The sequence below is a fragment of the Pollachius pollachius genome (genome assembly GCF_949987615.1).
Source record: "Pollachius pollachius genome assembly, chromosome: 4".
Taxonomy (NCBI): Eukaryota; Metazoa; Chordata; class Actinopteri; order Gadiformes; family Gadidae; genus Pollachius; species Pollachius pollachius.
In genome coordinates, this window is record NC_136937.1 from 7027752 (window position 1) to 7040904 (window position 13153).

Consider the following 13153-nt stretch of genomic DNA (forward strand, 5'->3'; position numbering starts at 1 on the left):
ATCAGTTACAGCTAGTGAGCAAAATAATAGAACAAAAGAGTAGAACAATTAGAAATGAGGCCCATTTTGAGAGACTGTCTGACACAATTTGGGGATTTTCTATCAATGCTAGTGAGCAACTGAATAAGAATACAATTTTTTTTACAGAAAAAATGTGAGCAGATTATGAGGTCCAATTTGGAGAAATCCATACTGGAGATGAGCCGACCATTTCTAACATGCAACCAACTGATTCAGACGCGCTGCCACAATGTATGAAGGCAACCTTTTTTTAAGAACTCATATCAACCGTAGATATTGCCACTAAGGAAGCATGAGATTGGAGTAAAAAAGCATTTTTTTGGTAGATTATGAATTCGGTATTAGAGGAACAAATGTTAGAAATGGGATTTGAACACATACTCTTCTTTTCTCGAGTTAAACACGATGTCAGAGAAGACCGTGTGTTAGAGGAAATTAATTCAGTTTAATGTGATCTGATCTTGACAATACTTGAATAAGTTAGACTAGACAAATTAAGAACAAAAACAAAAACATTCACATAAATTGTATAACATTCACATAACTTAAAAGATAATCAGTCAGACGATGCCATCCTTCAAACACACACACACACACACACACACACACACAAAGTAACAAAAAAATGAACAGCCATTGCAGGTCTTAACCCAAACTGTCATTTTGAGGTGGCAGGGAGTGCGATGTATCAAGCAGGTGCACCAACACTACAGATTGAAGGGAGCCATTTAGATGGAGTTGCAGCCATATGTTAAGCTGCATTTGCTTTCAGGTTCAGAGATCAACGGCAGTGAAAGTCTTACACCAAAGAAGGACCACTAAATTGCTGTTCAACATGGATGGTTCAACGGATTAAAGTTTTTTCCTGGAATGTACCAAATAATTTAGTGCTTCATATGGGCGCATAGCAAACGTAATAAAATATTACCCACTAGAATCCTGGGGTTTCCAGGTAAACTGAATAGGGTTAAAAATTGTGGCAACAAGTGTGAATGTATGCGTGCATGTGTGTCTTATTAAGTGTAACATGAACATTGGATGAGACCCTTTGGTCCTCAGTGCAGCCTTCCCCTGTCTATCTGTGTGAGTGTGTGTGTGCATGCGTGGGTGTTTCTCATTTTGGACCAAACCAGACACTATAAAACCTGGAGGTTTAATACTGAGCTCTAACACCGTTGAGGTATAGCTTTGACATTGGAATGAGCTATTCAGAAAAACTTCTACGCTTATAAAAGCCTACTTCCTGAACTCGAGTGCGGTGAGGAGCCACGCGGTGACATCACCTCAAAATGAGAAAGTTCAAACCCTCCCAAATGGAACGCCAAATCACATTGAACCCTGACTTCCTTTCCTGAAGACGGCCACTTCCTCCCCGGAGGCCAATGTCCTGTACAGCGAAGAGAGCTCTTCCTGTTTGGGCACTTGGGACTCTGGCGTGCACGGGATGTCAAAATCCGACGACGTTTGAGAGTCTGGCAATTCCGCCCGCTCCCCCGTCTGCACGCTCCGGCTGTCTCCCATCTCCCTCGGAGACCCGCAATTGGTCGGTGGAGGGACTCCTGCCCCGCCCTCTTCCTGCTGCTGTGGCTTGGATAGGAGGATCAGGGTGTCGGGCAAAGACGACGTGCCGTGGCTCGGTCCGACGGGATTGGTCGGTGACTTGGGGCGGCGATTGAGGGGAACCAGTGCCCCTCTTCCCACGCCGTCGACGGCTTCGTCGGCGCTGTCGGCGTCGCTGAAGAGCTCCGGGGTCTGCGAGCCGGTCAGCCTCGAGGGGGAGGAGCTCCGAGCCGAGCAGCAGGACTGGGAGAGGCTGGTGAGGCTGCCCTGGCTGTCTGGCAGCACGTCGGTCGTGAAGAAGTCGTCCCACTTCGGACGCGGCGGGCCCGCGGCTCGGTCCATACCCCCGACTCCGCCCTTCCCCTCCGAGACTCCCGCCTCCCGCCTTTCATCTTCCACCTCCTCGCCCGCCTCCTTTCTGGACTCTGCTTCGAGGGCGGGATTAGTCACCGTCTCCCCGTCGTCCCCCGGCTCCTCTTCCTCCTCCTCGTCGCCGTCCTCTTCGTCGTTGGACTCGGTGCAGTCTATGTAGCAGAGCGTGGAGAGGGAGGCCGTGGCGGCGTGGTCATTCAGGGGAAATGGTTCCTCTTCTACGGGGAGCTCCCTCAAAGTGCTCCCCTCCTTCACTGGAATAGAAGTGAACAACAAGCAGGTCATTAAAAAACAGGGCAGTACCAACTTAAATTTAAAACGCAGACAATGTTCTCAAGGGCCAACATTTTTGGTATAAAACTATGTAAAGGAGAATAGACGGTATAAAATACATTAAAGAATAGATGAATAACATAATCAACAAATCATCAAAAAATATGAATAACTTGAGGTAGTAGTTAAAAATAAAAGGTCCCTCACCATGTTCTTTCTCTTCCTGGTTCAGTGCCATCTTCTTCCTCATTGGGGCTAAATTCAAACCCTCAAACAGCCCGTCACCGCTGTCAGAATCTACACATGAAACACAAAATGTTGATACCAAACATTCACCAGAGAGTTAATTTGGGAAAATAATAACCCACCACTGAATTGGTGACAATGGATGCGATTGGTTTTAGGATGTAGGTGTGTGTGTGTGTGTGTGTGTGTGTGTGTGTGTGTGTGTGTGTGCAGGTCTCACCGTATACAGGTTTCTCTGCCCGGGTGCGTTTCAACTCTCCTAGGGGCATGTATAAGAACGCTGCTTGCGACGCCTGGTTCCTGCACAGGGGCCTCAACCTGGGCCCCAGTGGATACACGTCACAATGTTCATTTATCCACCATTTTGAAATACTTGAGAAAAATGTGATCTGGGCGCATCAGGTCAAAGAGAATATACATAATATTGAATACATTCAATTACTTCATTGGAATACAAACGTCTGAAAAAAATGTATAATCTTTAGTGTTATTTTCTTGGAATATTTTAACAATTTTCGCTACGTTTTGTAATAGAAAACAGATGGACTCACAACTTGGTGACTTCTCCTAGGGTGCGTCCGAGGGGTATCACACTGGGGTAGATGTTGATTGGCTGGAGGTAAGTCAGGAAGTCCTTGAGCTGCGTGATGGAGAGACTACTCTTTACACTGCACTTGAATGGAGTAATACATAATACATTTACTGCAATGTCGTTCCTGGGTCTTATAGTGACAGTGATGTAGTGCAGATTAGTTCATATGAACAAATTACTTGGCTCGTACTTGCCGAGTCACCATCTCTAGTGGCCACTTATGTACTGGGAAAAGTCTAAATAGGATCATAGGATCAAATAGGACATACATATTATTGAAAATGTGAAGTCACAACAGTTATTCGCCAAAAACAACTGCTCTGAACACAGCGTTCTTACATCTTGTACACTAGGCCAATAGTAGTAATATAATATATGTTAACATCGTTATAGTACCTCAGAGTAGGACGAGTGGAAGCTGAAGCAAGCTCTGTAGGAACTGCCTCCCGTTCTGGAAAAACACAAACCAACATTGGTATTTCCTCAAATATTACCGTTACCCTAACCCTAACCGTTTTGAGAAGGACATTTCAACAAATACGTTGGCTGCAGTCAAAACCCAAAATAAGAAGTACTGTAACAAATTATATGTTTTATGTGACCATTTTTGTGCATACTGGTAAATCAGTTGTATACAATCTTCTTACAGAGAGTTATGACCTATGGTTGTATGTTAGCTTGTTCTCAACACAAAGAACTTTTTCTTTGTGTTGGTCCACCTATAGTTTCTTGGTTGATTGGTCATTTTTTGTGGTGTTAAGTTGAATTCTTTAGCAGGTGTAAGCTGCCTGTAATATGAAGGCCAGCGTGGAAATACCAGATGCCAACTCCATCAATTTTGCCTGTGTGTCGTGTCCATTGTAGTTCTGATTGGTGTTTTTTTTTGTAATTTATAAATGTACTAGCATCTTGGAAGCAGAGGTGGATCTCCAAAGGGATCTCTTACTTGACAACGACGCTGCTCTTCCTGCTCCTCTCTCCGAACCACATGGTGGATGGTTTGATGCTGATGATGCGAAGCGGTGTGCCGTCGGGGGCAACCGATCCGCACGGCAACCGGTTGCCAGGCATAAAATCTTCCATCTGAACATGTACACCCAGACACATGGGCAGTTTGTTTCCAGTTTGATGGATGGGAGATGAACGCAACTTAAATGTGGAAAGAGCATTTACAAAATACAATTCAAAGGGAACTAGGATTTTAAGGTGTGAGCTAGTCACCTCAGGCTAAACTGACTGGACAAACTATATGAGTGAGTAGTGAGGCTGCTTTAGTGATCTCAATAGACCAATGGTTCTAAGTAACAGGTTGTCTAGCATCATGACCCTCTGTGTGTGTGTGTGTGTGTGTGTGTGTGTGTGTGTGTGTGTGTGTGTGTGTGTGACCTTGGGGTAACGGCAGGCGTGGATCTGCACTCTTCGGTCCGTTGTCAGATAGCTCAGAATCTCGGGCATCTTCTTAAACATTTCCAGACTGTTCACGTGGATCTGCCAGGCACACACACACACACACACACACACACACACACACACACACACACACACACACACACACACACACACATACACACACACATACGTTTAAATTCATACATGTCCGAAGGTCGAAGTGTATTATGTAAGTGTGTTTGTCTGTAATAAATGTGTGTTTGGCCGTTACCTGAGTATTGAACTCCTCTCCCAGGTTGGTAAACAGGTATTCGTATCCGTAAGCAGCTTTACAGTTGAGCCACACAACGTGGTAGGCACTCTTGCTGATCCAGTTACTGATCAGTTCTCGTATCCCACTCAAACAGGCCTCCTATTTCCCACAAAGACGCACACGCACATATACATCTTCATCAATAACATGCAACTATAAGTTCATTCCCAGTACAGATTAAAACCCTACCAAACTCCTCAGCACTGATTTGATGACTAACAGTTCACCTACCCGACTAGGAATCTGGTAGAAGCGGGGATCCATAAAGGTGGTGTCCAGATATACGCTCTGGATGTCTTTCACCCTGCGTGCATACAGGAGCAGTAAATGAAACACACAGAATAATGTATTGGGTTGCTTAATAAGCAACTGAAAAAAGACAGTATAAAAAACCTTCACAGGCACAAATCCTAAACAGCGGTAGAGAGCTACAGACTGAATAGGCAGCTTCAATGAATAAAAATAAAAATAGATTTAACGAGTCACTGAGCTGGGTTTGAATCAAATGTGTAGCGTCTGCTTTAGATACTGGCACCTGCAAAATCGTTATATAAAAAAACTGTCGGACAAGAGTGTTTGACAGAAAGTGTTGCGAGCCTCGTGATGGAGGGCAGCTGTCTGGGGGTCCTACCTGGTCCCGGAGTGCAGCAGCTCTATGCGAGAGGCGTCCCCCTCGGCCAGCCGGAAGTCTCCCGTATACAAAACGTTCCCCCTGGACCCTTCCAGCAGAAACCTAAACCGACCAAGAAACACAGGACATGGGTCAGCATTGAGTCGGAAGGCCTCGCGGTGCCATAACGCGCTGTGGGTCAGGAGTCTGACGTCGAGACTTGGACATTCCGGAACACTGATCTCACATGACAGAGCCCGGACAGTGGCCAGCGGTCAGGAGCGTCACCAGGAGGTCTTCCTTCTGGGAAGCACAGACAAGGAGGAGGAACACCAACGAAACGGAGATAAGGAGACTGAAGCTTAACCTCCGACTCAGATGCTTGGGAGGAAAATGGTCACGTTTAGCTATTTTCTACTATAAAAAAGGATTTGTGCATGCAAGGGAAAACTGTAGGCTGCTATTTTTTCGAAACCGCAACAAATGATTCCCATTTGCATTGTGAAAAACCATATTCCTGATATTATTCATAAAAAGTTGTTTGTGTTGTATGTACGTGCATGTATGTAAAAACATACATTCAATTTGTGTGTAAACTCTCTTGTTTTACCTCTCCTGATGCTTCGTCCACCAGGTAGATCTGGGTGGGGCTGTCCAGCTCCAAGGGAACCTACCATACAACACAGCCTGTCAAATACGGAGAAGGCCTATGTCTTTAAAGTAATGATTGACATACACAAAACCAACTCTAAATTCCTATACACACATAACTTTGTTTAAAGGACATGATGATGCAAAAGCCTATTTCACGTTTCTTATTTAATTGTCATCTACCATGGAGGGCAAAAACAAGTGTGTGGCAGTGTGTGGGTGCTGGCTTACAATGTGCTCTTCCCAGAAGGCATATTTGGGATTGCTCAACAGAAGTTCTTTCGTAACAAATGAACAGTAGAGTTTGACCATTCGACTGGAAGAGAAAATAGGGCATGTTATCAGATCACACGCAGAGGCTGTTGAGACTTCAAGAGAACAACGCGTATTTCTAAACCAGTCAATTATAGGTGAGTTACTTGGATACAGGGTGTTATATCTCCTCTCCCCTCACCTGAATTTAAGTTTCCTCTTTAAGAATGGCCCTTTAAGTCCTCTCATGTGATCTAGTGGGGAACATAACACAGCACAATAAAGAGACATTAACAATTAGGCAACAATTAGGCGATGAAAAGATTCCAAGTTTCTTTATTACATTTGTCATCTGCGTGTTTGTTTTGCTGTCATGCCTAGAGAACCTCCCACCTTTGTGACAATGAGAGAGGAAATATGCCCGTGCATGTAAATTATCCTTATCGAAGCGGTCAAGCGAAATGGTTGGATACTCCTTCATCCGACCCGCAAAAGAGCTCATGATTCTGACAATGTCGGAATGCTCTCATCAGTAAATAATACAACGTCTAATCAGACGACGAGTCCGCTTTGAAACCTCCCCCCAAAACATAGCTACTTCCTTGTTATGTGACGGTCTAACCGGAAAGACCGCCCTCTAGCGGCAGATGAATGAAATGGCACGGTGCTCAGAAGGAGAGGAGTCAGGGCCACTCAGAACCATCTTCCTAGCAATCTCCATCAACCACATCCACACACGAGCATTTCTCCAATATATTGCAAGTAACTTTGAATGTTGTTGAAATGGTTTAAGAAACGGATTGCCTATCCAAACCTTCACAACGTCCTGCAAAGTTAACCAACCTATCTTTTTCTGATTGAATTTTCATTTATTTTAGCCGATTCATTCAGCACAAATGCTGAAGCCCATAGGAAAACACAGTGAGAGATAGCCAGCGCTGCTGTTCCACTGTGCAGTATATTGCACTATAGTAGTAATTCGTAATTGCACTATATCCTAAGCCAATAAGAGTGCTTTTTACATTATATAACCACTCACTGCCTAAGTCATCTATTTGACTTAGCGATTTCTTACGCTAAATACAAGATGAACCTTAAAATATGGCAATTATGCTATGAGGCTAATGATATGTATCACACTAACATCATGTGATGGTAACAGTAGGACGTTCTCCGCATCGACCCCTGGGGGGCGGGCACAAGAATATCACTTGACAGTTTTGAGCGTAGGGCCAGGCTAGTCTCCTACGTTAGTGAGAGAGATACCTTCCGTTAGTTCCGTTAAAAAATACAGGCAGGAGAGTAATTGCTTATTATACCGCATTTAACTTCACATGCGATAGGTAAAATGATAAAGTCCTATAATTTTTAGTACAAACGTGGCAAATGTACTTGAATCTTCATTTCTTTCTGTGTAAGAAGAGATCGTGACAAAAATGCTGTTTTTACTATATTCAATGAACTCTGTTCACTCGGTAGCCGTTTCCTGCCAACAGACCTGAGCGTTTATTATCGGCTCACAATTAACCGCACTCTCCTTTTAGCAGCTTGGAGCTGTCCCGGACCGTTCCCTTTAACGGGGACTTGACCCTACTGTGTGTGTCTTGAAACTTCGGTCTGCTACGACCACAGCACCAGTATCATCGGGGAACCACTTGGACAGACAGACAGAGAGAAAGATCAACAAACAGCGGGTGAGTAAGGCCCATAGGTTTGTTCATACTCTGCCCCCATAGCTGGAAGTGCTTGAAATGCGTGCTAAGCATATAACCAGCCATCACTAGCGGTGGCCTAGAGAAGGTTATGATGGGTTCAGGTGGCTAATGGAAGTCCCTGAGTAAAAAAATGTGTGTTAAATGTCGTTTTAATGCGCACCCTTTCACAGCAGAGGACCAATATCCTCGTGTTCTTTGTGGACTGAATGCATAGTATGTATGTATCTGCAGTGCTCCAGGACATTCACAGCCAGACATTAGCCTGGCAAGCTATCCACCTACCAGGCTAACCTGATAAGACAGTCGGGGGTTTGTTTACCTTTCGGTCGCTGTTTGAACATTGGTGGTCCGTCGCTTTTCTTTTCTTTTTTTAATTATTTTTTTTAGCAAATATGTGTTTTGGAGACATTCAGTAACTGTGGCCATCAACAAAAGCCTACACATTGACAGGTTTACATTTACCCATTTCTTTTGCCCTCTGTGTTATAAGGAGGGGGGATTTCATGGAGGCTAATGTAGATGTGCTTTTCCCCCACTTGGGTAAAGTAAGTCGCCGGGCCCCATTCATACGCCTGGTGGATCACAAGGTTCCCTTGGAATGTAGCTCTGGGCCAGGTTTAACCTGCCAATAATGAGGCTGTTGTTTTTCCGCATTAGTGTTGATTCTGCTGAGAAAGCACTCTTCGGTTTATATATTCCTTTTCCTGTCAACGATGGTCGCTCCCCTTTTGGAATGTGGTGATTCTTCATTAGTTGAAATAGTAAAGTTGTAATGAACAATACAGCCCAAATAAAACACTTAACATGCTTGCCTTGCTTAGTTACCTACTTTGAGGCAACTACTGGTACCCTCATATCATTCAGTGATGACAAATCGACCCATTTAATTTGTGTTTTGGATGGAAAAGTAAAACATGTTAAAAATAGGGAAACTGCATTCAGGAAACTGCAAGATGCATAAAAGCATTGCAGTGCGGTATAAGCTGAAAAAGGTTAGGCAGATGTCAATAACCCAGTTACAATTTCTGCTCCAAGACAAATGATGAATTAGAGCTATAGAAAGTGTGAATATATTCAAGAAGAGGAAGTAAAAGTTAATCTGGATTTCGACTTTGGATACTTCCTGATTCGATACTAAGCGTGTTGGCTAGGCCCATCGTGACTTCGACATACCTTCCTTTGTCGTCCTCAACAGATTTGTGTGTGCGACCGCACGACTTGGGTGACTTATGTTTTGATTTGCCAAGATAGCCTAACTGATAACCTTGTGTTGCCTTACACCTGGCCTCACAATGGGTTAGTGACGCAAGATGGAAAAAAATGCAGATGTGCGTCGCATGGGGATCTCCCTTGCATGAACTGCAGTGTATGCTCACTCTTTCCCTCGTCCCCCACATAGGTAGAGGACCCAGCCGCCCGCCACCCCCTCCCCCCTTCTCCCCCCCCCCCGCCGCCTCCTTCGCCATGACGACACCCCGAGTGGTCTGTTGACGTCGCCGTTATTTCGGGACGCCCATGGTGCGCCGGTGCGGGGCTGTCTGTGACCAAACGGCGTGCGGATCGCCGCTAGCACGAAGCTCGAGTAGCGGCTTCCGTCGCTGGGCCCACCCTGTCCATGGGGCGGAGGAGGAGCTGAAGTGTTGGGTCGGGAAGGTCGGCGCCGTCTCGTCTGACAGCCATGGATGACTTCAGCGGTAGGACCTACGGAACCAGTGGCCTGGACAACAGGCCCCTGTTCGGGGAGACCTCGGCCTGGGTAAGCGCGAGGACCTCGGGGTGGCTGTGTGGATGTCTGGGTGGTGGTGATGGTGGAGGCGCTGGATGTGTTTCTCCATAACAGCCCTGGATTGTCTATTGTGTCCCATCTGCATACATGTGACTGTGGGGCGACACTGTGTGTGTGTGTGTGTGTGTGTGTGTGTGTGTGTGTGTGTGTGTGTGTGTGTGTGTGTGTGTGTGTGTGTGTGTGTGTGTGTGTGTGTGTGTGTGTGTGTGTGTGTGTGTGTGTGTGATCATGAGCTCAACTGCTTCTGTTGGCCTCTTTTCCTTCAGGATCGGATCATCAACGTTGGCGTGGGTGGAGTCACTACTCTGTTTGTCCTGGTGAGTCCTCTCTGTACAGTCATCACTTCCAAGGGCCCTGCCGGGACCAGCCTCGGCTGATGGAAGTATCCAGTAGGATTATGCCGTGGCGTGCAGATAAATATTGTTAGAATATTTTGTGTTCCAGCTCGGAAAATCGTAGGTTCTTTAAAAATAGTAGGGGTGGGAATCTATTGGCACCTCATGATTAAATTCAGATTTAAAAACAAATTATTGATTCAATGCAATCATTTTAAAATTACTAGAATTATCCCTCTCTGGCGAACAGAATGTTGCAGCACGCAACCAAATGTAAAAAAACAACATTTTTTAACAGTATTGTCTATCTATCTGTCACTCATTCTTCTGTCACACACCTTTAACGACGGCAGTGACTCGAATTGCTGTGACTGGAAAACATTCATGTGGACAAACTGGCGGAACGAAGTGGACCATTTCCTGTTTTGATAATAACCCCCATGGTGATTTTATTTCCTGCTGTTGTAGGTGACTGTCATCAGTTCTTTTGTGTTCCCATCGCTTCCCCCGCGGGCGCTCAACATTTTCTTTGCGGCTTGTATTCTTCTGATCTGCGGCTCTACGTTACTGCTGGTGAGAAACACTCACACGCTCTCATAAGCAAACCTTCTATAATCAATGCTTCCTTTCTGTCTTTTTTTTGTTCTCCCTCCTTCCCTCTTCATATGCACCCCTTAATCAATGAATGCTCTTTCCCTGGTCTCTCCCTGCCCAGATCTTCTGGTACCGCCAAGGGGATCTGGAGCCCAAGTTCAGGAAGCTTATCTACTACAAACTGGCCTCCATCGTGCTGCTGTGCCTGTGTGCCAACCTCTACTTCCACGGGGTCACGTAGATGTGGCTCTTAAGTGGCACCCATGGACCCCACAGATGGGCCGGCACGCAAATGCAGCAATAAGGGGATCAAAGCAATGGACGGGTGAAGGGTAGAACATTCAGATGGTTTTATTTGGTGGAAGGTCTTCTCCAACGTTAACCGTGATGTCTACCAGTGGAACCAAAGGATAAAAGACCCCCTCTGCATTCTGAGAAACCCGGCGGTTCCAAATGACCAATTCCATTTGTCCAGAGGGAAACTGAAAAGAAATGAAGCAAAGGACTTGGTGAGACCACCCGAGAGGAACACTGCCTTAAATGCGTTGCACACACCGCGACCACCGCGCTCGCGTGTACCGGCCAGTACACTGCGGACAGTAGCTCACGTGACTCTTGATCATGTGCATTTCAAGTATCTTTCATAATTACACCAGGGGACCGTTGCGGGTGTAGTATATGTGTCTACATCAGTTTTAGATGTAGCCCTGTTTACAACAATGACACACGTTAAAGATCATGGTGACTCTTGAGAAGGCTGGATCAAGTATTGCTTGATCCAGTCAGCATTGCTGACTTTCAGACTCTAGTGGTATCGCCGTTGCCACGGTAAATCCCACTGGCAGACTTAATTGTGATCCCTAAACCACAATGGCTCATCCCCCAAATGATGACTATGCACACGTCCAACTGCTCTGTGAAGAAGTATTTCTTTGGTACTGTTATAGCACACTAGCTAAAGATAGACATATAGTCTTCCGGTTCTCATTTCTAATTTTACCTGGAGGCCGTCTGCTCTTCCCATTGCAACAGATAAGATACAGGGTACATTCTACCTAATGTTTTCTTATTCCTGTCCCATAATCATAAATATCTAATCAATGTTTCCAATGGTGCACATGCCATATTACGTTGGCTGCCAATGCTTGCACCAAACGGAAGCTGTGCCCAACACGTATGTTATTTTAGCCATAGGAGCGTGCACGTCCACCCACAAGCTCTTTATAACCTTCTCTCACTCAGGCCAAAGCACTGCATCTGCACACTGTAGCACCAATGATCAATATGAAGTAAAGGAACCTATACACGTCCCATCCCAGTTATCTTTAAGTAGAGCTGCATTTCAGAGGCTCTTGAAGGATCGAATACAGAGCTCTGCTCCATATTTTGCGATCTCCATGGTCAGGTCAATCTATTTTTTGCACTTCACTTGATATACATGTATATGTATGTGTGTGTGTGTGTGTGTATATATGTATATATGTATATATGTATGTATGTATATATATGTATATATATATATATATATATATATATATATATTGCCATATTTCTCTTTGTGTATGTGGCTGTATTGCTCCTAGTCACACGCTTGATATTAAAATATTAATAAATGTGGTCCCACAGGATTTATTCGGAGCAGTGGACAGTTGGGTGCTTAAGAATAACCCAAGACTCTCGCTTTGTTTCTTAAGATAGTCTACCTGAATATGAAGGATATGCTCAAAGGACACAGCTATGAAGTGTGCCTTGGTTTGCCAAAGCACCCCTGGACGTCATGATACACCTTCATGTTGTAATGTTTCAAATCACTGCAAATGTTGATGCAAATTTGTTTTTGGGAAGTACTTTCAATAAGATTTTCTATTTTTGCATTTCAAAACACTAATGTGAACCATGTGGAAACCCTGACCAAAAATAATTTGTTCTTAGGCAAGTGGTAACCTTTACCTACCAACTAGTAAAGCCAAAATAAAGATGGATTTGTTTGAGGAAATTTGAATATAAAGACAGCCTTGAATGCTACCTATGATTTGAAATTATAAACAGCCCTGAAGAGCACCATAGCAAATATATAATTTAATCATGTCAATGTTTCCTTTGCAAAAATCTTTGCAAATTCTATGCTAACCGTACATGTTTTATCACAAGTTAGACTTTATAAGTCTAGGACCAAATCAGCATGTTATTCTCACCAATGTTCTGTTCAGTGATAAACGTTCTGCCACAAGGCCATCAGTGGCCAATCTTAAGTTTGATTCAAATGGCTCGGTGCTGGGGAACCGTCAGAAGACACAACGACCTAGGGATTGTCAGAAACCATGTGCTGCTTTCTACTCAACATTTTATGGAATAAAGACTCCTGTATCCTGTGTTTTTAACTCAACACTTTTTGGTCTTCTAAATATTGTAAGAAAATAGTCCAGCACAAGACCTCAACGAAG

General features: G+C 44.5%; 2 protein-coding genes across 5 annotated transcripts; one reads left to right on the forward strand and one right to left on the reverse strand.

Annotated features, from left to right (window-relative positions):
• Positions 1–517: 517 nt before the first annotated feature.
• Positions 518–6792, reverse strand: dclre1c (DNA cross-link repair 1C, PSO2 homolog). 2 transcript variants are annotated; one of them, XM_079734179.1, is made up of 15 exons: positions 6673–6792; positions 6482–6533; positions 6259–6343; positions 5987–6046; positions 5624–5676; positions 5398–5499; positions 4998–5070; positions 4725–4865; positions 4451–4552; positions 4011–4147; positions 3461–3515; positions 3024–3112; positions 2693–2790; positions 2434–2523; positions 518–2207 (listed from the first exon to the last, which is right to left on the reverse strand). In XM_079734179.1, the coding sequence occupies exons 1-15, from the start codon at positions 6779–6781 to the stop codon at positions 1348–1350; spliced, it is 2106 nt and encodes a 701-aa protein (XP_079590305.1). In that variant the 5' UTR covers positions 6782–6792; the 3' UTR covers positions 518–1347. The 2 variants fall into 2 exon arrangements, with proteins under 2 accessions (XP_079590305.1, XP_079590304.1); XM_079734178.1 differs by having other exon boundaries at positions 5624–5679.
• A 713-nt stretch (positions 6793–7505) lies between these two features.
• tmem243b (transmembrane protein 243, mitochondrial b) lies at positions 7506–13147 on the forward strand. 3 transcript variants are annotated; one of them, XM_079734731.1, is made up of 6 exons: positions 7506–7622; positions 7824–7973; positions 9394–9750; positions 10047–10097; positions 10584–10688; positions 10831–13147. In XM_079734731.1, exons 3-6 carry the CDS (start codon positions 9673–9675, stop codon positions 10948–10950), a joined length of 354 nt encoding a protein of 117 aa, XP_079590857.1. In that variant the 5' UTR covers positions 7506–7622; positions 7824–7973; positions 9394–9672; the 3' UTR covers positions 10951–13147. The 3 variants fall into 3 exon arrangements, with proteins under 3 accessions (XP_079590857.1, XP_079590858.1, XP_079590859.1); XM_079734732.1 differs by having other exon boundaries at positions 7533–7622; positions 7827–7973; XM_079734733.1 differs by having other exon boundaries at positions 7557–7693; positions 7827–7973.
• Positions 13148–13153: the final 6 nt, after the last annotated feature.